At 60.1% G+C, this 25,914-nt stretch overlaps 1 protein-coding gene across 1 annotated transcript in view; it reads right to left on the reverse strand.

The window, feature by feature from the left end:
* Positions 1 to 1,469: 1,469 nt before the first annotated feature.
* The window catches only part of AGAP3 (ArfGAP with GTPase domain, ankyrin repeat and PH domain 3), a 110,816-nt gene continuing 86,371 nt past the window's right edge, over positions 1,470 to 25,914 (reverse strand). Inside the window, exons 12-18 of the mRNA XM_066549677.1 lie at positions 21,882 to 22,055; positions 17,243 to 17,404; positions 5,883 to 6,037; positions 5,354 to 5,444; positions 4,804 to 5,026; positions 3,509 to 3,764; positions 1,470 to 3,266 (exon numbers count right to left, since the gene is read on the reverse strand). Coding sequence (XP_066405774.1) covers positions 3,051 to 3,266; positions 3,509 to 3,764; positions 4,804 to 5,026; positions 5,354 to 5,444; positions 5,883 to 6,037; positions 17,243 to 17,404; positions 21,882 to 22,055 — 1,277 coding nt within the window. The 3' untranslated portion in view covers positions 1,470 to 3,050. The remainder of the gene's footprint in view (positions 3,267 to 3,508; positions 3,765 to 4,803; positions 5,027 to 5,353; positions 5,445 to 5,882; positions 6,038 to 17,242; positions 17,405 to 21,881; positions 22,056 to 25,914) is intronic.

Here is a 25,914-nt window from a genome sequence, read left to right on the forward strand (position 1 = left end):
GCCCCTGGGGTCAGAGCTGGGTCCGGGCTGGCACCCGGGGGCTCCTGGGGTCAGAGCTGGGTCCGGGCTGGCACCCGGGGGCTCCTGGGGTCAGAGCTGGGTCCGGGCTGGCACCCGGGGGCTCCTGGGGTCAGAGCTGGGTCCGGGCTGGCACCTAGGGGCCTGGGGCAGGGCTGGGATGGGAAGGGAGGCGCCAGGGCTGGGTAGGGCGGGATCCCGCGCGGGAGATGATGTATGGGCAGATGTATCAGATCGCACAAGATAAACAAGCAGTGAATTTCATCAGGGCCCATCATGGCTTTAATTTGGCTGCCTAATGAGTCAGATCCAGCCGCGCAGATAAAAGTTGTCAGAGCCGCAGCCCTAATGAATTTCTTGCCACTTGTAATCAAGGCAGCTTGTCTGAGGGGGATGATTAATGGGCCCCAGAGGAGCTGCCGTCCCTCGGCTTCCATTCCCGTTAATGCAGTCGCCAGGAAATTAACCAAACCCAGCACTGGGCTGGGGCCAGGGCCGGTGTGGGGGCACCCATGGGCACCACGAGGGGATGGCAATGAGGGGTGACATGGGCGCAGGGGCCGGACTGGAACTGGGACCAGGACCGGGACCAGGACCAGGATGAGGACCATGTCAGCATGGGCACGCACAGCCAGAACACATCAAGGAGTGGAGGGGAGCCCCCAGCAAGGCAGCCCTGTGCCACGGGAGCGGCCCGGGAGGAGCGGCAGGGCTGTGGCAGGGACATCCGAGGGTACCTGTGGCAGCTGGGGTGTCCCGGCACCTCCCTGCCTTGCAGCACTGCCCCACAGGCTTGGGGCCCAAGGGCTGTGCCCGTTCCCAGTGCAGCAGAGCGTGGACCCAGCACAGCACAGACACTCCAGGCACACCCGGAGCCCCTGAGTGCTGTTTGTGGCGTGGCCTGGGTGCAGCCAGCCCGGAACTGCCAGTACTGGGGCCCTGCTCTGCCCACAGCCATGAGAGGCAGGCGAAGGCAGGGCAGACACACGGCTCTCCTCACTGCTCGGGGTCAGCCTGTCTTTGGGACTCCATGATCCTGCAGCCTGCACTCCCGGCTCGCTGTGGCAGCCCATCACTCCCTGCCTTCCCCAGCCCAGCTCCACGTTGCTGTCCTGTGCACAGGGACCAGATGGCCCAGCCCCCTGCCCTGCATGTCCCCTCTCCAGCACAGCCCTCTGGGGTGCCCATCTCCCATCCCCCAGAGCTGGGCATTCCTCTGGGGCCATGTTCTGGCATTGTCCCTCAGTGCCCCAGGCTGGCACATCCCCCCTCCAACCTCAGCACTCTGCCGTGTCCCAGGAGCCTGCTCTGGCACAGGACTGCTGTTATCAGAGCTTGAGCCCGAGGAGAAGAGGCTGAACGTTGGTCAGTGTGGGCTGGAGAGTCACCAGAGCCAGCTGCAAACCAGGGCTGCATGGAGGCCCCAAAGGCAGCACACTGAGACACTGGCCTGGCAGGAGGTGGGTTGCTTTATTGGCCTTTATCTCCTTGGCTGCAGGTAACACACACAGGGCAACTTATGGAAAAGAAACCGTATATACAGAGTGTCCATATAAATATTTCCAATGTACATTTTATACACAAGTGACAGAGACATTCCATAGCAGTGTCCAAAGCCTTGAGGTTCCAGCATTCAGCTAGAGGCTTGACCCCAATGCAAAGAGAGATGCTCCTCTCCTCTCCTCTTGCTCAGCTGGAGACCAGCCCCACCTGGGCAGCAGCGGGAGCCAGCGGGAGGCTCTGATGGAGACACTGTGTATGGCTTGGAGCTTGGAGTTTTAACCTGGAAGGACAGTGACTCTACAGACAGACAGACAGAGCTGGGGATCCCGAGGTGACCATCTTCTTTCCCCTCTAGGTCAGCAGGGAGGCTGGGGAGGCCTTTGTCCAGGGGCAGTGCTGGGGAGGTGCTACCCTTCCATCAGCACACAGGGAGCAGTCTGGGTGCGTGCAGCCCTCCCGCACTGGCCAGAAGCAGAGGAGCTTGGGGGTGCAATGCAGAAACACGCACCTCCTGCTGCCCCCCACCTCAGCACTGCACTGGGGGTGTGGCAAGGCCAACACGGAGGGAGAGCAGGAGGGAAGTGACCACATTGACCTCCCTGAGGGAGCAGGCGCAGCCATCAGCCTCCCTGGTGCTGCTGTGCAGGGGAGGCCACACAGCTGAGCTGCCCCCAGCCCCTGCTTTATCTACAGATGTGTGGCGGGAGCAGGAGACACTGCCTCCCCATCCACGTACCGGTCATGAGAGCGGGGGGCACTGGAGACACCCCAGTGACTGTGCAGGAGCCCTCACAAGCTGCCAGCACAGGCTCTGCACCGCAGCACGGCCAGAGGCGGCTGGAACCAGCGCAGAGGAGCAGGACCTGGCTTCCAGCTGGCTCCCAGCCTCCTCCTGGCTGGAGCAGGGCTCTGCTGGGGGCAGGCACCGTGGGGCTCTCAGAGCCACTCCTGCAGCCCTGCTCTGCGCCAGGGCTGGAGGGCAGCTGTGCATGGGCAGAGGCTGTGCCAGGGCTGGCGCTGAGCTGCACGGGTTCGGTGAGCAGAGGGCTGTGCTGGGCTAGCCCGTGCCAGGGCTGAGCTGCACGGGTGCAGTGAGCAGAGGGCAGTGCCGGGCTAGCCCGTGCTGGGGCTGAGCTGCACGGGTGCAGTGAGCAGAGGGCCGTGCCAGGCTAGCCCATGCCAGGGCCAGTGCTGAGCTCCATGGGCACAGTGAGCAGAGGGCCATGCTGGGCTAGCCTGTGCCGGGGCTGAACTCCACAGGTGTGGTGAGCAGAGGGTCGTGCCGGGCTAGCCTGTGCTGGGGCTGGCACTGAGCTCCATGGACATGGTGAGCAGAGGGCAGTGCCGGGCTAGCCCAGGTGGGAGCTGGTGTTAAGCTCCACGGGCACGGTGAGCAGAGGGCTGTGCCAGGCTAGCCTGTGCCAGGGCTGAGCTCCATGGGCATGGTGAGCAGAGGGCAGTGCCAGGCTAGCCCGTGCCGGGGCCGGTGCTGAGCTCCACGGGCATGGTGAGCAGAGGGCAGTGCCGGGCTAGCCTGTGCCAGGGCCGGCGCTGAGCTCCACGGGCGCGGCGTTGTTGTTGGCGTTGGCGTTGCGGCGCGGCAGGCTGGGGGTCAGCGTGGCGGCGCTGTCGCTGGGGCAGCCGTGCTGCAGCAGGATGTCGATGCACTCCTGGCTGCCCGCGCGCCGGGCGTAGGCCAGCGGGGTCAGGCCCCGAGCGTCCCGGCTCTTCACATCCACTCCGTACTGCATGGGAGACAAGCAGCTGGTCAGTGCTACCTGGGAACTGTGTGCCCAGGGGCACGGCAACGGCAAGGGGCAGAGAGTGGGAGGGTGGGCATGGACAGGGGACCAAGACAGTGGGCAGGTCAGTGAAGTGCACATGTGAGGGAAGCCATGGAAGCAGGATGGATAAAGGTAGCAGGGAGGTGGGGAAGCACCGGGATAGCACCAGAAGCACTGCGGTGGAGGTGTGGGTTCTGTCTTACCCAGATAAGCAACTGTGTGAAGACCACATTGGCCATTGCGCAGGAGAGATGCAGCGCTGTGCGCCCGTCTCCGTCTCCGTAGGTCTCGTTCACTTCCTCCTTGGTGCCATGGGCCAGGAGTGTCACCACGAGCCGCAGGTCATCCTCCACCACGGCCCGCAGCAGCTGCTGCCCCAATGGGATGTCAGACTGGGGTAGTGGGGCCAGAAAGAGCTTCTGCTCATACTTAGCTCGGATCCAGCGCTCCTTCTCCTCTCTGCCAGACAGGACATTGTCACAGTCACAGTTGAGACAATTTGCCTGGGCCCCAGGCACAAAAGGACACAAGTATCAGCACTGCCACATGAACATACTCGTGTGAGCAGTGAACATCTGTCACACCCAGGTATGTTCTGCACAGCCCCTGCCGTGCCCCTGTGCCCACAGCTGCCACCGAGGCTCTGTCATCCCACTCTGGACACCTTCCCAAACCCTGCTCCACTCCGTGCCCCTCCTTCAGCTCCCTACGGACACAGTGTGCTTACAGCCATGCCTGCACGGCAGCAGCAGTGTCCTGCAGCCAGCCCCCGCAGCTGTCCGTGTGCAGCTCCGGCTGCAGCCCCTCACCCCCGGTGCTGTGGGCCCGCGTGGGGCAGCTCGGGGACCGTCCCTGCCCCAGGCCTGTGCGCGGGCCATGGCCAGCGGCAGGAAAAGGCCAGCGCTGCACACACCAGCCCAGTGCCACGGGAGGCACCTTATCGCTGCCGCCGTCCCGCCTGGTGCAGACAAAGGCTGTGTCCGCGTCCGTCCCGCCGGGGCGGCGGATCGATGCGCGCCGTGCCCCGCTATCTGCTGCCATTCTCTCCATCTGCGGCTGGCGGGCGGCCATCAATGGCGCGGCGCGCATGCGCGCTGCCGGCGGGCCTGACCCGCGCCCCGGCGCTGATAAGCGCAGAATGGGCTCTTGTCGGCCTGAGTGACAGGAGAGCGGCGGCGATCGGCACAGACAAGGGCTGAAAGGGACAGGCCCTGGGGACCCGCACCACGCCGCCAAGCCATCTCTCTTAACCCCTTCGGCTTCGCAGCCAGCCTCAGCTCTCGGAGCCACGGCACGGCTGCGGCTGCCGTGGAGCCCAAGTGCCCCGCCAGGGAGGCAGGAGAGGGTGGCCAGTGCCTCACGGGCAGGCAGGAGCCCCACACTGGGACATCCTGAGGAATCCTGCCTGCCCCAATGGCTGCTCCCAACCCCTGCAGTGCCACCCAGTTCTCCTGTGTGGTTCCCAAGAAGCATCTCTGGGGTTCACCACCTCCCTTACCGACTGCTCTCAGGAGTGGGCTTGGGGTAGCCCTCCACCATTCCCTCCCAGACAGCGTTTGCGAGGGCGTTGCCGATGGCCGTCATGACCATAAGAAGCTCGCTCGGCCAGTCATCCAGGTCCAGGGAGCGCACACGGGACAGGTGGGTGCCCAGGTTGCGGTGGATCCCGGAGCACTCGATGCACATGAGAGCACCCAGGTTCAGGCTGGCCCAGTCCGGATCTGAGGGCAGCAGGATCAGCGGGGGAGAGTTAACAACCTGCCCAGCCTCACCAGCCCGTCTCCTGCGGCTCAGACTCGTATCTGCAGGCACCTGCCCAGCTCGGTGTCCCTGAAGAGGCCAGGCCCTCAGGCTGGCCCGGGAGGGGTCACAGGGTGGCAGTGGGGGCTGTACCCCACCCCGAGGAGCAGCTCCACTGCAGGACAGGGCAGGACAGACACACCAAGCAGGTCTCTCTGGGCTCAGAGAGGGGGTGCCTGGGTGGCTGGAGCTCCCTCCCCTCCCCTCCCCTCCCGGGTGAGCCCCCCGCCCAGGGTGCCATCTCTTACTGGGTGCGTCGCAGTCCACGCAGAAGCTGTTCCCGCGCGCGGTGCGGACGGCCTGCATGGCCTGCGCGTCGCCCTGGCTGCCCAGCCGAGCCTGCAAAGAACCCCACAAGGCCCTTCACTGCAGGCCAGCCCCCCTACCCGCACCCTGCACCCCTCCTGCCATGCCACACCAAGCTCCAGCAGGCTGGCCAGCATGGGGGCTCTGACAACAGGGGCTGGAGAGCCAGAGGAGCAGGGGACAGTGGGCCAAAGTGGGGAGAAAGGGCAGAAATGTCCAGGGAGGGAATGAACCATGCAGGATCCAGCCGCATGGGATGCAGAATACTCTGTGGGGCCAGACCCAGACGGGGAAGAGGTGACAAGAAACCCAAGGGAACTGCACAGTCCCAGGGACAGGACTGAACTCCCACTGGAAGGAGAGGGATCCCACAGGATTCAGCTTGGACAGACAGGCAATCGTGGGACATGGAGGAATGTGGCAAACCAGATGCTGGAGAAGATAGAACAGAAGCTGGCCAAGACCTCTTACCTTGTTTTTGCTGCTCTCACAGCCCTGCAGGCTGGCCAGGATCTGGCTCTCAATGGCCTGCACCCAGAGCTCCCGCTCCTCTGACGTTGAGGCTTCAAAGAGCCACGTCTGGCCCGTCAGTGACACGATAATGAACTCAAATGGCTCATCTGGTTCTGGAAGAGAAAGGTTTGCCTAACGTGGGACTGGAAAGGAGGGGGTCTGCCATGGGACAGATCCTGCCATCCGCACATGGCAGGGTTGAGGCAGCAGCAGAGCCCAGCAGGCTTCTCTCCTCCTGCAGAGAAGAATGAGAGCTCTGTGCCAGTCCTGCCTCCTCCCTCCCTCTGCCCCTCACAGCTCCACTGGCCTGTGGAGCTCTCCCTGCCCTGTGTCCCACCCTCAGAGAAAGCTGCCAGGCTCTGGAGCAGTGGAATCAGCTCCTCCACGGGGCCGGTGCCTGCAGACAGCCCCAGTGCCAGGGCTCCGTGCCCACCCTGGACGGGCCCTGCACACGGAAGAGGAGCCTGTGCAGCAGGCTCAGAGGCAGCTCCTCACCAAGGCTTACGAGGTGTTCTGCCCTGCTAACACCTGCCAGCCTGGCTCTGCCTCACACGGCCCCCCACGGGCACAGTTCATGGGGTGTCGTGTCAGCCTCACACCCAGCACCAGCATTTACCTTTTATTGCCAACTTCAGTAGTTAGTGCAGTAAATGACTTAACTAAGCGGGGCCTGAATGGAATGACTAATAAACGTTATGTCACAGCACACGCTTCAGCTCATAGCAAAATGATTTGTAATTACCTAATTAGCGTTATGCAAATAACACCCTCATCTCCATAATGTGCCTTCCCAGCTCTCTATTAAAAGCAGGGAGTCAACTGCTCAGCTCCAGAGACAGCGCGGAGGCCGAGGGGCCTCTGGCCCACATCGCGGCAGAGCTGCGCTGGCCTCAAGCCTGGCAGGGCCTGTGCACACCGGGCATGACGTGGGGAGGTGAGCAGGGGAGTCTGGAAGGGTTTCAGGGGGGTCTCCCTGGCTTCTCTGCAGCACAGAAGGCTCTCACTGCAGAGGGGAGCAGCAGGAAGGCAGGCACTGAGGAGCTGCACAGCCCACAGTGAATGGCTGCAGAGGCCCCTGGCTGTGTCCCACCAAGGGCATGGCCACCCTCAGCTACTGCGGGGCCTCCTGGGCCCATCTGAGCCAGGCTGTGTCCACCAACCTCCCCAGAACACGGTGCAGCCCTGGGAAGCCTCCTTAGGAGAGCCAGGTCTGTTGGGCATGATGGGAGTGCACAGCCATTCCTCCAGGCTCGTGGTCAGCACCTGCACCAACAAGCACCAGGCCTGGAGACCACCAGTGCTTGTGAACTGGGGCAGGAGAGACCCACAGGCTGGGTCTCCACACCATCCGAGCCTGGGGAGGATGGAATGACTCCAGCATGAGGGCTTGTCCTTCCCAGATAGGAAGGCAAGGCCCTTTTACTCATTTCACCCTAAATCAGCCTGGGACTCCTCCTCTGGGGAAAGATGTCTGCAACTGCGTGTGTCCTGCTGGAACGAGAGACTGAGCCCTCAGGAGGACGACAGACTGCAGGGAGGGGGTAGTTAGCCACGCTGCTGGACTCTCCCCTCTGTGATGCACAGGTGGAACTGGGACATCCCACTTGTCCAACACTTTCCTCCAGCTCTCAGCTGCAGGAGAGACCCCACAGACATCAAGTCCCAGCTCAAGAACAACATTCTTGGAAAATATACAGCTGCCAGCCTGTGAATACTAGGAGAGGAAATAACCAGGCAACAGCCAGGCTAACAAGCATTGCGTCTTTTGCTTGCTGGCACCAGCCCCTGTGAGTGCTGCCAGAGCCCAGCACGGGCAGGGAGCCCCCAGACTGCAGGGGAGCCAGGACCATCCCCCCATAGCCACAGGGCTGGTGGCTGCTGAGCACTACCAGCCAGGCAGGAATGAGCAGCAGCTCCCTGGGCAGAGGCTGCCCAGGTGCTGCAGGGAGCATCTGCAGACAGGGCTCCTGGGGAACCCTGACACATCACATCATAACAGGCCCTGTTCTCAAACCTCGTCCTGCCTTGGTCTGAGCCACCTGTGGCTGCTGCTGCTGCTGCTGTGCTGCTGAGCCCAAGCCAGCTGCCTGGACTGGGAAGCACTGGGTGCACTTAGAGTCCTCCTCCCTGCTGCTGAGCCACTCCTGCTCAGCAGGACGAGGACATCATGGTCAGCAGGACACAAGGAAGGTTCCTGCTGAGGGCTCACATGGCTCCATGCTCCTTGCTCCTGTTTCCTGTTTGCCCAGCACCTCCCCACCAAGCAGGCAGGCAGGCAGGAATCCCAGACCCAGCCTTCCTGCACCTGTACACTTCCAGGGAAGCAAGCATCAGCCCTGCCTGCCCAGGGCTCTGGTGTGGGGGTCACTGCTGCTCCTTGAGGCACCACGCTGGGGCAGGGGGCTCCATGTGGCTCCCACCACTCTGCTCAGGACATTCATAGCAGGGCAGGAACTTCCCTCCTTCTGGGTGAGAGATTTCTGGGGCACCAGCCTGACTCGGATGGACTTTCCTACTGTCACAGCTGAGGGACATTCCAGAGCCCTGGGGCTGCCCAGTCCCAGCCCTGGGAGCAGTCCCAGTCCAACCAAAGCCCTGGCGCCAGCTCTGCAAGACGCAGGACCTCCGTTCCCCTCCTGCTTTGTGCCTCCTGGATTCCAGCTTCACGCCAAACAAAGGCCCCGTTGCTCTCGGAGCCCGGGAAGAGCTAACAAAGGACCACAGCTTTTCTGCTGTGCTGTGGCCAATTCCCCACCTCACAGTGCAGGACAGCACCATGGGCTGATCTCTGTGGAGGCCTCAGCACAGCATGACTACGACAGAAGAGTGTGGCACTGCAGGGTCACACCCTGCAGGATTCACACGGGAGGACCAGCAGAGCTGGGAAGGGAATCAAGGACTTGCAGCAGCTTCGAACACTGTGCAGACCAACCTTCTGGGATGGTCTAGGACCAGTTCCCGAGCTCCTCAGGGCACCCATACAAGTTGAATCAGTTGTTTTAGGGAAAGCACTGGTATTCTCAGCTTCTTCTGGGGAGAGGTACAGGTTTCCAATGTGGCAGGGCCATTTCTGGCTGGATGAGAGGGAGGCACCAAGCAGATGACATAAGCAGAAGGGTTTAGACTACCTCTGCTGAAGCAGAACTGGCAGAACTCCCTCTCGTGCCCCACACATGGGCACAAGCTCTTTCCTGGAGGCCAGAGAAGTCCCAGAGCTTGCCAGCTCCTGCCTGACAGGGCTCAGGCCTCAGAGGAAGCCACTCTTGCAGGAGCAGGGAGCCCTTCCCAGCTGCCTCCGAGTGAGTGGCTGCCCAGGGGCAGATGGCAGAGCCCTCAGCCTTGCCATGGCAGAGCCTCCAGCCCTGCGATGGCAGAGCCCCCAGCCCCATGATGGCAGAGCCCCCAGCCCCACCATGGCAGAGCCCCCAGCCCTGCGATGGCAGAGCCCCCAGCCCCGTGATGGCAGAGCCCCCGCCCCACGATGGCAGAGCCCCCAGCCCTGCGATGGCAGAGCCCCCAGCCCTGCAATGGCAGAGCCCCCAGCCCCACGATGGCAGAGCCCCCAGCCCTGCGATGGCAGAGCCCCCAGCCCTGCAATGGCAGAGCCCCCAGCCCCGTGATGGCAGAGCCCCCAGCCCTGCGATGGCAGAGCCCCCAGCCCCACGATGGCAGAGCCCCCAGCCCCACGATGGCAGGGCCTCCAGCCCTGCAATGGCAGAGCCCCCAGCCCCATGATGGCAGAGCCCCCAGCCCCACGATGGCAGAGCCCCCAGCCCCACGATGGCAGGGCCCCCAGCCCTGCGATGGCAGAGCCCCCGCCCCACGATGGCAGAGCCCCCAGCCCTGCGATGGCAGGGCCCCCAGCCCTGCGATGGCAGAGCCCCCAGCCCCACAATGGCAGAGCCCCCAGCCCTGCAATGGCAGAGCCCCCAGCCCCACAATGGCAGAGCCCCCAGCCCCACAATGGCAGGGCCCCCAGCCCCGTGATGGCAGAGCCCCCGCCCCACGATGGCAGAGCCCCCAGCCCTGCGGCTGCCCCGGTATGCTGTGGGAGCCCATTACACCAGATCCATTAGAATTAGTGGGCAGTGGAAATGAATGCGCTGCCTCTCTCTCTTGATGATTTTTTGATGATGTTTTAAAGACTGAGCTCCGTGAAGAGTTGCTGAGCAGAGTGGTGTGAGCCGGCTCTGCTAATGGGTGTTAACCCCACGACCCCCCTTCCAACACTGCCCAGGAACCAGGGCTCTGAGCAGGAGCAGGATTAGGGAGGGCATGGCCGGGACAGCAGGGCCCTGTGGCACCCAGAGCCCAGCGGCAGCCAAGACCATGGGCAGGGCCTGCAGGGACAGGAGCAGCCCAGGGCAGTCACCCTCCCTCTGCCAACACCCAAGCCCTGGGGGGAAGCACCGCGGGGCTGCCAAGAATGAGGAATGGAGACATCCTGTGTGAGACCAGAGGGACAGCAGGACGGTATAAAGTGCCCACCAAGATGCAAGGGAGCCTGCACCTGCTGCTGAAGGCAGCCCTGGGGAGAGGGTGCCCAGTGGAACAGCGTGTCCCACTGACACCTGTGGGATGCCAGAGAGGAAAAGGAAGGGGAGCAGCAGTGACACAAAGTGCTGCCTTCACAGCTCATGCCAAGCCCCCTCTCTAAGCTCTGAGTGGGGGGATGTACAGCTCTGAGCACAAGGGGTACGGGGGAGCTAAAAACGCCTCAGCTTCAATACAGGGCTGGGGCAGAGCTTGGCCCTGCTCAGCAAAGGGCTCTGGTACACCCTGCACTGGTGCCCAGCCCAGAGAGCCTCCTGTAGGGACCCTGACGTGGTGCCACGGGAGCAGTACTTCCACCTCCACTCCCATGGACACCCTGCTTCCCCGTGGGGTGCACGCAGGCAGCATGGGACAGGCTGGCCCCATGCCTCACCCCTACCTGAGATGCCCCCACACAGGTTGGGGCAGCACTCTCAGAGCACAGGTAGCAATAAGGGGGGCTGCTCCCCTGTCCCAGAAAGCACCAGGATACGAAGCAGCTCTGTGAGACAGAGGACGGAGCAAATGTCCCTCTGGTTCCCACCAAGTGCAGCAGGACTGTGCTCTCAGCACTTGGACATGGCACAGCAACTCCCTCTCTGTACAGGGCACTGGACAGAGCTCCCCCACGCCAGCCCAAAGGCCCAGGGCAGCACTTTCTTCCTCGTGGGAAGGGGGAGTTCAGCACAAGGGATGGCAGGAGCATCTCCATCCCAGCACACTGGGCAGAGAGCCTTCCCTGCCAGACTTCCCAGCTGGCTCCTTCCTGAGCAGGTGGGAGCAGGACAGTGCAGGACACCTTCCCTGCATCCCGGCAGGTCCAGCAGAGAGGAACAGGATTCCACTCAACATCAGCAACACAGGAAGCAGAGCTGGCACTGAGCCCCACTCCTGAAGTGGAAGTTTCCTCTGTCACCTCTGTTCTTTGCCATCTCCCAGTCACATCCAGCGTCTCCCTCTCCCTGCATGCCCTCCTTCTCCCACTCCCATCCCTTCTCCTGCTTTGTGCTGGCATAGTAGAAGTGCCTCCAGAGATCCTGGAGAGTGGGTAGTCACGCAGGGAGGGGGTGCTGGGATGCCTCTAGCATGTGGGGCACATGGCAGGAACCAGGGCAGGTCCTGTGAGACATGCAGGGAGACCCTGGCCCGCAGCTCTGCTCTCTGGCTGCCAAGCCTGTGAGAAGGGTCCTGGAGCAGGGCAGCCAGCAGCCCCTGGCCTCGGGTGCTTGTTTGCAAGCTGCGACTGTACCATATCATTATGAGGTGTTTGGGATATCAACAAATTAGCAGGCGTCTGGGAAGAGAAGGATGCAGCACCATTCGTAAATGTCAGCTCGCTACCTCCTCATTTTGCAGATCATTAAACCCAATATTCCCAACCTGTATTAGTGCGACAGGGACAGGCCCTCCGCGGGGACGGGCGCCAGGAGAGCGCAGCAGGAGCAGCGCTGTGCAGACCCCCCAGTGCTGCTGTCCCGGCGCCCCCAGGGCCCAGAGTGCCCCAGGCTGAGCTGGCAGGCACCCCCAGGGATGGCGTGGGGCTGGGGGGTGGCAGCAGTGGGGACTGGAGCGTGGAGGAGCACACTGAGCTGTACCAGGGGGCATACGGTGGGGTCCCAAACATGTGTGGGGAAGGACAGTGTGTCAGGAGGAGCAGGTGCTCCCAGGGGACACCACAGGTGCACAGGGGGGTGCAGGGGGTCATGTAAGGGTCCAACAGCGTCATTTCTGTGTACATGGCAGGGAGGATGCAATGTGGGATGCAGTGTGCGCACAGCAGGTGAGGCCTGGGGGTGGCAGAAGGGCTGGGGGCTGTGTGCAGGTGTCAGGGAGGCAGGTCACAGGAGGGAGGGCACAGACAGCACGGGCTTCATGGTGTGAGCAGAGGCTTGTGGCAGGGTCAGGAGTGTGCACATGACGGTCTCTCAGAGGGGTAAGACGGAGCTGTGTAAGGTCCCCAGGAACCACAGACTGAAGGGGTGGGACCTGATGGAGACAGGGGACCAGCTGAACCACAGAATGCCCAGCACAGGCTGCCTCCCTCCCGCCAGGACTGAGCAGGGAGCTCCAAGGTCCGTAATGAGCTGGAGTGACTTGTTAGCACTGAATTAAGAGGCTTGGTGGAAGGAAGCACGCGGGTGACACAAGCTGTGTGGGGCAGGCGGGAGCTGAGCGATAGCAGCTGGAATCCCCAGCAATCTCGTGAGCACGGCTCAGCCTCACACTCCTGCCTTGCCACGATCGGCCTCGACAGCCCCTGACAGTTGGCATTAATCACGCACATCGCCCCAACACAACTCTTTACTGGCCATCAATTTCCTGTGGGTTTTAAAACTAAAAAACAAAGACAAAACCGCGTCGTTTGGCCGCCACTGAGAAGCACATTAAGGGGCTGTCAGCTTCTCGCCATGCACCCTGCATCACTCTTTAAGCACATGAGAAGTTCATTATCCCCGGAGCTCTGGCAGCCATGGGGAGACTGGAGCAGGGAGCGTCGCAAAGGTGCTGCCGCCCTCAGCTGTGTCTGCTGGCTCTTTGGCCCTCCTGGGAGCACCAACAGGGGCCGAGGGTCCAGGCCAAGGGGAGTGTGGCTGCAGGGGGCTGTGGGCTGCTCCACGGCACGACAGGGCCCTCCTGGCCACAGAGCTTTGCTGGGCTCTGATAAGAGCAGACTTTCCTGATGGTCCTTGCAGGATGACAGTGCACCTACACCAGGGGGATGAGCATCTTTGTCCCCTGACAGCCTGACACACGTTTGCCAGCCTGTGGGTGCTCCCTGACAGCCTGAGCTGCACTCCCCAGCTTGGTGACATCTCCGGCAGCCCAATCCCACGCCTGCCATAGTTTGCGGATGCTCCCTGGCAGCCTGACACAGAGCTCTCTTTAACATGAGCCCATGTAAAAAAGCAACAGCTCGTTTGATTTATGATACTTCAGAACAACTAAGATTCAATTGCTCTGCACGTCCCTGGCTCTGATTACCTCCTAAATGAGATAAACTGATGGCAATTTATCCCCAGACCTCACCAACTTTCCCAGGATGCTAACCTGAGCTGCTCATGCCTGGCTCCCCAGCGTGGGGCGGGTGGGGGCAGGTGCAGGCAGCCTGAGCACAGTCCAAACCTGCTCCCTACATAGCCCCAGGGCTGCTCCTGCCCGCAGGGATGCTGTGACAGAGGCTGAGCCTGACACCCTGCCTGGCCCCATGCAGCTCCTGGAGGGTGGGGAGTTTTGGGGGGTGTCCCTCCACAGTACTCCCCACACCAGTACAGCCACACTGATGTGAGCTAACAGAAAGCATGGCTCCTCACTGGGCTGTCCCCACGCTCCTGCCAGGACAGTGAACCCTCCACAGAGGGATGAGCACCACGAGGGGACAGCAGCTCAGCCACACGGGATGGCAGCTCTGCCACAGGGCCCGCTCCTGGCACAGCAATTTCACACTTTCACCATGCTGACTATGCAGAAGCAAAAACTCAAATTACCCTGCTCTGAAAAAACTGCCATAACTGTTCAAAGCAGATAAAAGATTCAAGGGGGTATCAGTCATACTTATGGACACCAGTCCACGACACAAACCACTGGCCATGCTGATGGTGTGGGGCAATGCTCAGCCCAGGGTTCACAGCTGGACCATTCAGACATTGGGATGGGACCTCAGGTGGAGGCTCAGCACCTCCTCGTGCTTGTTGCCAGTCTCTGCTTGGCATGCAGGACAGTGACCCGTCATGGGTGGCACCTGAGCACCAGTCCCAGAGTCACTCGCTCCTCTGCCTTTGCTCTGGCCTGCTGGTCTTGCTGATGAGCTACCACAGTGTCCAGAGCTGCATCATTCTTGGAACAGTCCCGCAGCTCAGAGCAGGAGAGAGACCAACCAAGTCACTCACAAAGGTACCAGGGCAGGAGCTGTGCAGCAGGCACGTGGCAGGCAGGGGATGGAAAGGCTGTGTGACCCAGCTCCCTAATTCATACTGAGCACAAGGATACACATGGTCCTCTCTTGAGGATGTCCCCCTCATGCCAAAATGGGGCACACAGCTCATTGCTGCTGGCACTGGCTAGAACCAAGGTGGGAAGCTCTAAATGCAGCAACAGTGGCTGCTCCCGTGGACTCAGAGCATGGCTCTGCTGGCATGGACGCTGCCCACAGCAGCAGGTCCTGTTGATGCAGGGCAAGCTGGGAGCACGACAGAACTGACCCAGCCTCTGGAGCTCCAATTTTGCAATTGGATCAATTTTCCAATATACTGGATTCTTTTAAAAAAGAAATGCGAGCTCAGTTTGTCAATAGCTGACCAAAAGCCAGACACCCACCCTGCAGCAGCCCGCAGCAGCACTGTGCCCTAGCACAGGTCTGGGAGCAGCAGGTTCTGCCAGCTCTGCCCCAGCAGCACCGAGCTGGCAGGTGCTGCACCTGCTCACCCTCTGGAGAAGGACACAGGGGCCTGGACAGCCTGGGCTCGCACTGGAGATGTGGAGGAAGGGTTGCCTGTGTGCCTGTGCCTTACAGGTGCCCCCTCAGCCCCAGAGCAGCTCCGCTGCCTGCTGCCAGCACTCTGGCACCAGCAGCACTGCAGACCACAGACTGGGGGCTCCTCCTGCTCCCAGTACTGGTGCCAGAGGTTCTGGCAGCACGAGGATGCACAGTGTGCAAGGTCTGTGCAGTGACAGATGAATTTTGGTAACTTACACTGGTAAATGAAGTTCTGTGTGGAAAAATGCCGAGGAATGCACACTGTAGGAAAAAGTTACATTGCTAAAACACCTGATAGGGCTTTAAATTAACTATATCAACCTGAGACAGGGCCTGGGTAACACTTCAGGTAAGACAGACCTCTGCCCAGCTCACCACCACAGCCAAGGACCAGTGCAGGAAACAAGAAAAATGCTCTCTGCACTCGTGCTCACCCCATGTCTCCACCCCCATCACTCCACCTTCCAGGGATGCTGTCAAACCAGGAAGGACAGAAAGACTGACCATGTGTCTGAAGATATATGCCTGTGAGATGATGGAAAACCTGGGATTGCTCAAGGACTCCCGTCCTGGGCACACAAGAAGGGTGACAGCCCTCCAGCCTGTGCATCTGGGAGCAGAGGGCTGGGAATTCTGCCAAGCATGCATGTGTTTGTTCAAAAGGAACTAATCAAATTTTAAGACTTCAAGCAGTGGTTAGTGCATGTTACTGCTTCATAAAAGTGTTCCCACATTCAATTCCCTTTTCCACTAGGAAATGGCATCCCGTTCTGTGTAAGGTCAGGTCCCAGCCTCTGCACCTCCCACACTATCAGCTGAGTGGCTGCAGGGCCAGAGCTCCTCTGCAAGCACTGACACATCAGTCCTGTGCTTCCTGGCCTTTGCTGTGGTCAGCTGAGAGCCCTCATGTCCACATCACAGACTCAATCATGACACCAAGGTCAGCTCTGGGCCTCCTTTACAACTCTCAGCATTTTATTTACAGGGCAGGACACACTACTGCAGCACACGCTTTCTCAGTCTCACATGTGGGGGTGCAAAACCATCCCCTCCTTCCCTGCCCCACTATTCATACAAGGAATGATTCTCTCCTTTTGCCAAGCACTGGGCTGAGAACTGCAAATCAATTTGGGCAGGGCAACAGTGGGTCTGAGGAGGCAACACGCATGCAGAGCTAAGAACAAAGTGCAAATACAGGCAACGCTTCTTGCTATCCATGGCACACCAGTCTGACAGACTCAAACGATGCTAAAGGCTCCTCAGTCAACCACCACAGAGGGGAAGCCTGTCTGAGACTTGTGCATTTCAGATGCAGACAACTACAACAGCGAAAAAACCCAACAGGGCTGCCCAACTCTGCACATCATCAAACAATGATTCCAAGAACAAGAACTTGAGCTGCTCTGCTATGGGACACCTGGGCTGCTGGACTGCAGGCAGACAGGTGATTTGGAGCAAGGTGCCAGGACAGCTGCAGCACCTTCAGGTACAGACTAATATTTCCTGGATTGTTTTGCAACAGCTGTTAGCTTCAAACACTTGTACTGGAACTTCCTTCCCTGTGAATTATATCTTTGGTTCACTACAGAAGCTTACTGAGTGCTGTGGGACAGGATGACCAAGAATAAAGTCAAATCTCACTTTTCCAGCAGCTACCACAGATGCAGGCTTTGGAGAACATGGCTGCCAGGTTCATCTCTACCGGGACAAATCTGGGGTCTTTTCCCAGCAGAATGCTTCCCCATGCCTTGCAGCCTCCCTGTCAAGCGTTAGGTCCCTCTTCAGCAACCACAGGCACCAGAATTTCTCAACACAAAACCCATCAGTTTTCTGAACATTGGGAAAGCAATGCACATGCCTTCAGCTGGTCCCCTGAAGCAGACCAGCTTTTCCAAAAGACTCTTGGCTTGAGGCAGGTGCCCAGAACAGGTCTTCTAAATTATGAAAGTCTGACCAATTTACAAGTCAATGGAATTAGGTGCTTGTGGTGGAAAGTGTCTGAGAGCACACCTTAACCATATGGTGTACTCTCAGGTCTGCTGCTACAGTTAGAAATTTTAATTACCAGTGACTGACTGAGCACACGTCAGGCATGATGGTGGTTGTGCAGGGCACGTGGGAAATGGAGGGAAAGGCAGATCAGAGAGGCTGGTAGCCCTTTCCTGCCTCAGCCCAAGCTGCTGGGACAGGGAGTGCTCTGAGCCCCAGGTCACCACTGAGCCCCTCATGAGAAGCACTCCAAGCCCCAGGCCCCGGAGAGCACCCAGGACCCTCTGAGCAGCAGAGCTGCCCCCAGGCAGACCCTTCCTACCTTCTGCTGCCGTGCTGGGGCCATCAAGCCGAGTTGTCCCTGTGCTCTTTTTCCTGCGATGCTTTTTCCTGTTGGCATGTGGTGACGGAGGCGGCTCCAGCTTTGGGCTGGCGGCGCTGGAAATGTTGGGGCTGGAGCTGAGGGAGTCAGCAGTACCGTTAGCTGGGGACAAAAATAAGGCAAGTCATGCACATGGGACAGTGACACTCCTCTTCCCAGAGACACCAAAGCGCTCTGGAGCCAGCCCCAGTACTTGGCTGGCTCGACCCACACGACCCCATGAGACAGGGCCGCTCCCACACCCACTGCAGATGAGGGCTGGCAGCTCCCTGGGCAGCCAGGCTGGACCAGTCTGCACTGGGATCCATGCAGAACAATCCCACAGGGGCAGCACTGGCACCTGTGCAGCGGACACGTGCAGCAGCAGCTCTGCAGCAGCCCGAGGTCCCAAAGGTGTGCTCCTGGGGAAGCAGTGCCCTCACAGGCAGTGCCCTCACAGGGCTGGGAAGCGTTTTGGGAAGGGACAACCCAGAAGGTGATGTGGCTCTCCAGGCAGACCCAGGCCCCAGAGCCTCTGCAGAAGCCCTGCCCTCCCAGCACTGCTCTGCCAGACGAGTGACTGGGGCTGCCACACTCAGGAACCTGAGCATGATGGGCTCAATAGGCTTCCGATACGGAGCTGAAGAAGCTGCATCCCCAGCAGCAACGCACCAAATTTATCCTCAATCATACTGTTCCTCACAATTAATAGCAGAATTAGAAACAATCAGGGAGCTGCCTAATTACTGTCAATTAGAGTGCGCTAATCAAGCTCCGATCACACACACACACGCTGCCGCTGCACTCACCATTAAATGTCAAATTTCATTAGAGACCAGCAACAAAATCAAAAGCCTGACATTCAATTTCAGCAGCACACACAGCGCAGGCTTCCAATCAGCATAAAAATGCAGACTCCGGGGAAGGCAACGAGGCGCAGGAGTCCTCGCTGCACTGTTAACCCTCTCCTAAATCCACTCCTGCCTCTCCAGTGTCCACCCACCCCAGGGCACAGATGGCAGCTCCATGCCCAGGACCCCTGCCCCGGGCAGCTTGCTGTCCCCTCTGCCACAGCCCAGTGTTCCCCAGCAAGTCTGACTTCCCATTTCCACGTTCTGTGGCACCTGGAGTTAAAAAGGAACCACAGCATTGCACAAGGGCAGCAGCTCCAGCAGTGGGATGGCAGGGACCTGCCAAGCCTTTCTCCCACCCCAGCCCATCCTCTGCTCCCTTGGCTCATCCTGGTTTGGTCAGAATGGTTTTTGGGGCTTGGTTGGTCTCGACAAACACCAAAAGTGGGGTGGAGAGAGGCACAGAGGGTCAGAGGCAGGAGCTGCCCCAGGCAGGGATCGAGGTGCAGCTGGTGTCCCCCTCACACAGCTGAGAGAGGCTGCAGCCTTGGCGCTCTCCCAGCTCTGGTTTCTCCTCACTGACACACACCAGTAGGGTGTTTCTGCTGCTATTTATCCATGGGGAAATAGCTCACCCTTGACAATTAAGAGAGATAAATCTAATAAAATCAGACTCCAGTTTTCTAAATATAAATTACTGATCCTGCTACAGGACTGTGCTTAGAGCAGGTGTGAAGCACCTTCACCTCCCAGCCATATGTCACAGGAGACCTGAACTTTCTCGTGGTGCTACCATGCTACACGTGGTGCCTCCATCCTCCCTCTGCTGCCCACCTGCTCACCAGGATGCTCCCTGGGCCAAATCCCACACCTCTGGCACCCTGCCCCACTCCAGGCTCCGTGACAGGGGTTGCACATTTCTGCACTCCCCCTCCTGTGGCCTGCTGTGAGCCTGGCAGCTCCTGAGGGATCATCACCCACGTCCCTGCTCTTATTGCCCAGCAGCCAACACAGAGCTGGGGACTTGCAGGGCCCCCGTGGGATGGGGACAGGGTGGCAGTGGGCTGGGGGCAGCACATGGAACACACTCCCTCTGCTAGATCAGACATTGCTCACTCTCTCCTTCCCCAGGAGGACAACTGAACCCCTCTGACCCACCCAAGGACTGCCAGAGCCCCAGCTCACCAAGGGAACCTTTCACAGGCACACCTGGGACTTCCTGGGCCCTTCTCCAAAGCAGTCAGCCTTAGGGGGGGCCCTGGGACCCCACAGGTGGGCTGCAGAGCTCCTGCACAAGGGACAGGTACAGAATGTGCTGGAGCATGTTCATATGACTGTCTGGCCCCATCCCACTCCTCCACGTACTCTCCAGGGCACAACCAGAGCAGACAGCCTGTCCCCAGGAGCTGGGATGGCAGCCTACAGCCTTGCTATGTGCCCAAAACCAGCTCTGAGCACAGGAAAACTCCTCACCTGCCCTGCCATGCAGAGAGCCTGGCCCTGGCAGAGCTGGGGTTCAGCTGTGGTGCAGGGCAGCCTCCCCCAGCTCAGCTCCTCCATGGAGGGAGGGCTGGTTGTGCTGCTCAGCTCAGCCACGTGGGAAGCACTGCCCCCAACAAATGCACCCTCCCTCAGGACACTGAGAGCCCACCTCTGTCACTGTGGCTGTGGGGACACAGAGCAGGGATGAGGAATGCCTGGGACCCCCGTGCTGTGCTGTGGGCCCTCCAGAGCAGCTGGCCCCGTGCCCAGTCTGTGTAGCTCTGACAGGGTTTGGGGTCCAGCACAGGGCAGGGGCACCTGAGAGGGGATGAGCAGCCACAAGCAGGACAACAGTGAGCACTGGGATGACACCTCATCCCTCCAGGTCACTGGCAGGAGCAGCAGCACAGAATCACAGAATGGTTTGGGTGGGAAGGGGCCAAAGCTCACCCAGTCCCACCATGGCAGGGACACCTCCCACTGTCCCAGGCTGCTCCAAGCCCTGTCCAACCTGGCCTTGGGCACTGCCAGGGATCCAGGAGCAGCCACAGGTGCTCTGGGCACCCTGCTGCTTCACCACCCTCTCAATAAAACATCTCTTCCTTATATCTAGTCTAAACTCACCCACTTTTAGTTTAAAAACATTTTTCTTTTTCCTGCCACAACAGACCATGCAGATCAGCTCTCATTTGAGTCTTCAGTTACTGTGCACAGAAGAGGCAGATTGGTCCAGGTGCTGTGAGCACAGACAGCTCCTCCATGGGCAGGAACAGAAGGACAGGGGGATGGAGAGCAGAAGGACAGGGGACAGAGGGATTGGGGCAGAAGGACAGGGGACAGAGGGATGGAGAGCAGAAGGACAGGGGGCAGAAGGACAGAGGGCTTGCTGTCTTGTGCCACCCAAGGAAGGGCAGGGCAGAGCAACACCCAGCACGGCCACACCAGCCCCCAGCTCTGCAGAGGGGCTGCTGGGAGGAAGGATGAGACCCGCCCCGACAGCTCCTGCGGCAGGAGGGAACTGGGGCAAGGAGCTGCTCTGCAGAGGGCTCATGGCACAGAACGGATCTGTGCCAAGGCAGTGCCCCACGCGGCGCTGCATGAGCGCACCGGAGCTGCTGCTGCCGAGCACGCCGGGCACGGAGCTCCCGCGGGCCGGGCCTGGTGCCGCCCGGGGGACCCTGCCCGGCCCGGGGGGACCCTGCCCGGCCCGGGGGGACCCTGCCCCGCCCGGGGGACCCTGCCCCGCCCGGGACAAGCATCAGCCGTGCGCAGCCCGCGCTCCCGCCGGCCGCCCCTGTCCGAGGCCGGGGCTGCGGCACATCCCGCTCAGCGCTGCGCCCTTCCGCTCCCCTCGCCCGCGCTGCCCCATCAGCAGTAACAGTCTGATTAATTCGCTTCCAGCAGGGAGCTGATGGGGCCAATGATGGAGCCGCTGCATCAGGCGCGCTGAAATTGATAGTTTTTCACAGTTACAAATGAGGAGCCTCCTCAGCTGCAAATGGCGCCCGCACAGTCGGACTCCGGTAATGATCATAAAGAGGCTCCTTTAAACTGCGAAAGCCCCTGGGAGCGGGCGGGGGGGCGGCTGCCGCGCTAATGAGAACTACAAGGGGCGAGCAGGCATGGAAATGGCTCCTCCACTCTTGATGTGCATTTAACTGCTTTTTTAGTGCGGCGGCAGAGCCAGGAACGAAGGAGTGATGAATGCAGCACAAAAGCATTTATTTTCCAATTCGGCAAAGTGGCTACGTTGGGAAATGTATGAATTATTTTAATTCACTCAACTGTCCTGAAACATCACTGAGAGCGAGTGAGCGTGGGGGGAGGGGGTGGGCCGTGCTCAGTGTGTGCTCCAGAGACAGGAATCACTCCTATTCCTTCAGCTGCCCCGAAATCTGGGACAGGGGGGTGCCAACAAGGTGCAGTGATGGGGAAAGCAGTGGTACGTACCCCAGTGCCCCAGCAGGCAGAGCTCAGAGCAAGGTCAGAGCACAGCGCTCGGAGCCATCCTGCTGCAGAGCAGGGTCCCTTGGCTGGAGCTTCTCCATGCCTTGCAGGACAGCTTCCTCCCTGGTGGGACACTGCCAGCTGACCCTCACTGAGGGGGACAGCTCCAGCGAGGCCCAGAGGCTGTGTCTGACACTCAGGAGCACACTCTGGGCTCACAGCCACAGGGCAGAGCTCAGCCCTGCCCCACGGCTGAAATGAGCTCCCCACCTGCTGTGGCTGAGGGGACAAGGCCAGAAGGGGTTGGGGCAGCTACTCACAGGGGTTGGGGCAGCTGCCGGGGATAGCCACGGCCTCGTTCCACTGGTCTGCACTGGAGACAGAGTAGGAGCGCTGGTGCATCCCGTCCGGCTTGGAGCTGAAACCCACGAGGTTGATGCCGCTGATGGAGCGCTCCGAGTGCAGGGAGGTGCTGCTGGTCGAGTGGGGAGCACCTGCAGGAGAGAGACACGAGCACAGACTGACTGACTGACTGACTGACTGACTGACTGACTGACAGACTGCTGCCAGGGAGCATGGACTGACTGCTCCCTGGAGGCACTGGAGGAGAGAAGGCAAAGCTGTCCCGTACCTGAGGTCACACTCCTCGGGTGGCTCCACATGAGGACAGGCTCTCCCTGGCTCTCCTCTCCCAAGGGGTGCTTGTGCATCACCCCAGGGTGCTGATGGAAGAGCCCAGCACAGCCCACCTCCCAGAGGGAGCCCCGCTTAGTGGGGTGCAGTGCAGCACCCCGGGATGTACAGCTGGGATTGTGGCACACAGCCTCCCCACAGCTGGAGCTCACAGTCATGATTTTCACTACAGCCTCTGGCCCCTGGCAAACCCAAACCCAGCCCACAACCAGCACACCCACTTTCATCTCTCAACTTCACTTTCTTGTGTGTCCCTGGCAGGAAATCCAGCCATGCTGGGGTCACTGGGAGACAGTGGGAAATCACATGGAGGGTGTCAAAGAAACAAGCAGGGGAGCAGATGTGTGTAAGGTGGGGATGGCAGGTGGAAGCTCCTTTTTCCACAAGCTCAAAACTGCTGTGGCTGAGCCCAGAAACCTGAACCCCCAAGAGAGGAGTGATTTTGGGACTTGAGACTCACAGAGGACAAGATCACTCAGAGATGCAAAATGGGTCAAGTGTTTCTGGAATACAGGAATATCCAAAATGTCCAGAACAGCAAACAGAACGGTTCTGACAGGGAGCACACACCCTCCCTCCCGTTCAGTCTGCAGGCAATGTGCCAGAGGACAGGGGCCCGAGGGATCCCTCTGCACCTGCCCAGCACCAGCCCCCTCCCAGCTCCCCTCAGGCCATTCTGCTCCAGCCACTGCAGAGTGAGTGCTCTGGGAGCTCAGGCCTGAGAGAAAGGGCCCTGTCCCTACTACAAAGCTCCTTCTCCTCCTTCCCTGCCCGGAGGCACAGACACTGAGCTGGGACTCTCACTGCAGCCCACCTGGCCATGGCCCAGGGCAGGGCCATGAACAGCTCCAGATGCTGCACACCCACAGCTCCAGCCCTGCAGCCATGATGAGGCTGGGCTGTGAGAAACCATTGGTCTGATGGGACTGCCACAAGTGAGAGCCTTCCAGGGAAGCAGAGGAACACCTGTGGAAGCAGGTCCTCAGTGGGAGCTGCCACAGCAGGACAGCTCACCTGCCTTCCTGTGGGAAACCACATTCACTTGGCTCTCATGGATCCCAGCATGGCTGAGGTGGAAGGGAGCCCTGGCATCATCCTGCACAGCCTGGGTCAAGCAGGGCCCCCCAGAGCTAGTGGCCCTGGACTGTTTCTGATGAGTGTGGAGCATCTCTAAGGAGGGAGATAGGCAAGCTATCCCTGTGCTGTGCCACCCTTTACAAAGAGCAGAGCCCCACAAAACCCCACGTGAAGCCCCAGAGCTCATACATAAATGTATGTTTCTGTCCTTGTTGTTTCCATGAAAACCCAAGTGTTGCTATTTAGATGTGCCCAAGCATAGCCAGGGCTGCCGAGTGTGTGACGGGGCAGCTCAAGAGTCCAAACACCCCCTCCAAAGGCAGGTGCTGAAAGGAGGGGTGACAGGGCCACCAGCCCTGCACCAGGCATGGCTGCCACCATTGTCACCATCACCATCACCAGCACTCCTTCATCGCCAGCATGGATGGCATGTACATCCCACCCTCCTCTTCCCTGTGCTCCTCCTGCACCAAAATGCCCGTTCCCTGCAGGGCTGTGCAGGGATGCCCTGTGAGCCCCCTGCAGACCCCACGTGCCAGCAGTGCTGATGGAGGGCTGGCTGGGACCCTCACCCCAGAGTGCCAGCCCGGGGACCTGCCCCTGCGCTCCCCCAGCCTGACCCCAAGCTGCCAGGACCCTCCTTGCAGAGCCCTCCACGCTGCCTGCCTCCAGCCCGGCTGCTGCATGTTCCCCCTCCCTCCCTCCCCTTGTTCAGCGCCACAGAAACACGTGTAAAACCATGACACTGACTTTGCCTCTAATTAGCCCTTAATTTACAAGACACACTCGGAAGGGTAATTAGCTGGCGCTCCGCTCCTGACTGCTGCATCCATCTCCTCTCTGCCTCCTCGTGGGAGGGAGCCTGCTGCTGCTGAGGCAGGGACAACGCTGCTCTCCTGGGATGGGATGGGCTGGGATGGGCTGGGAAGGGATGCATGGGATGGATGGGATGGGATGGGATGGATGGGATGGGATGGGATGGGATGGGATGGGATGGGATGGGATGGGATGGGATGGGATGGATGGGATAGGATGGGATGGGATGGGATGGGATGGGATGGGATGGGATGGGATGGGATGGGATGGATGGGATGCATGGGATGGGATGCATGGGATGGATGGGATGGGATGGGATGGGATGGGATGGGATGGGATGGGATGGGATGGGATGGGATGGGATGGGATTGGATGGGATGCATGGGATGGATGGGATGGGATGGGATGGGATGGGATGGGATGGGATGGGATGGGATGGGATGGGATGGGATGGGATGGATGGATGGATGGATAGGCTGGGATGGGATGGGATGGGATGGGATGGATGGGATGGGATGGGATGGGATGGGATGGGATGGGATGGGATGGGATGGGATGGGATGGATGGGATGGGATGGGATGGATGGGATGGGATGGGATGGGATGGGATGGGATGGGATGGGATGGGATGGGATGGGATGGGATGGGATGCATGGGATGGATGGGATGGGATGGGATGGGATGGGATGGGATGGGATGGGATGGGATGGGATGGATGGGATGGGATGGGATGGGATGGGATGGGATGGGATGGGATGGATGGATGGATGGATGGATGGATGGATGGATGGATGGATGGATAGGCTGGGATGGGATGGGATGGGATGGGATGGGATGGGATGGGATGGATGGGATGGGATGGGATAGGATGGATGGGATGGGATGGGATGGGATGGGATGGGATGGGATGGGATGGGATGGGATGGGATGGGATGGGATGGGATGCTCAGAGGTCAGACAGTATCTGCTAGCACCAAGCCCCAAGTGCCCCCAGCCCTGGTTATGGCTACAGCCACGGAGCAGAGGATGGTGAAGAAGGGAGAGCAGAACCAGAGGGCCTGAGAGAAGCTCCTCCTGCAGAGGGGAAAGTCCTGCAGGGCCCTCAGCAGTGCAGATGTGACCCCTGCTCCCTCACCCAGCCAGGCCAGGAGCCCCAGCCCACCAGGACATGCCCTTCCATCACACTTCTGAGGAGCAGCACAGGCTGCCACGAATGCCAGGGCTCCATTTTGAAAGAAGGAGCAGCTTCCATCGGCCTCTGCAGCCCCTCCAAGCTCCCTGCACCTCTCTCCAGCTGCCGGGAGCCACCCAGCTGTGGGGGAACTCCCTCTCAGCCCAGCCATGCTCGCTCACAGACCTTGAACTGTGCAGCTCCTGCTTCTCCCAGGGAGCTGCTGGGTGCTCCCAGCAAGGCCAGAGCTCTCAGGAATTGCATCCCTTTGGAAGTGACACCCTGGCAGCTGCTGGATGTGTTCCCTGTCCAGGGGTGAGTGACAGGGGACATGCAAACACTACCAGCCTCTGGGCCAAGGCCTGCCGAACTGAACCCACACTGCTGACACTCCCAAGTCCCTCTCCCAGCCAGTTTCCTCGAGCCCCCCAAAAGAGACTCACATGGCTCCCTGGTGCCTTTCCAGTACAGCCCAGCTGACAACATGGCACTGGATGGAAAATGACCTAAAACCAGAAAGGCCTTTTCCCAGACATGACATGTGGCAGCCCAGATGCTTTGGAGAAACATCTGGATCAGAGCAAACTGGGAATTCC

Source organism: Molothrus aeneus, chromosome 1, assembly GCF_037042795.1.
Source record: "Molothrus aeneus isolate 106 chromosome 1, BPBGC_Maene_1.0, whole genome shotgun sequence".
NCBI lineage: Eukaryota > Metazoa > Chordata > Aves > Passeriformes > Icteridae > Molothrus > Molothrus aeneus.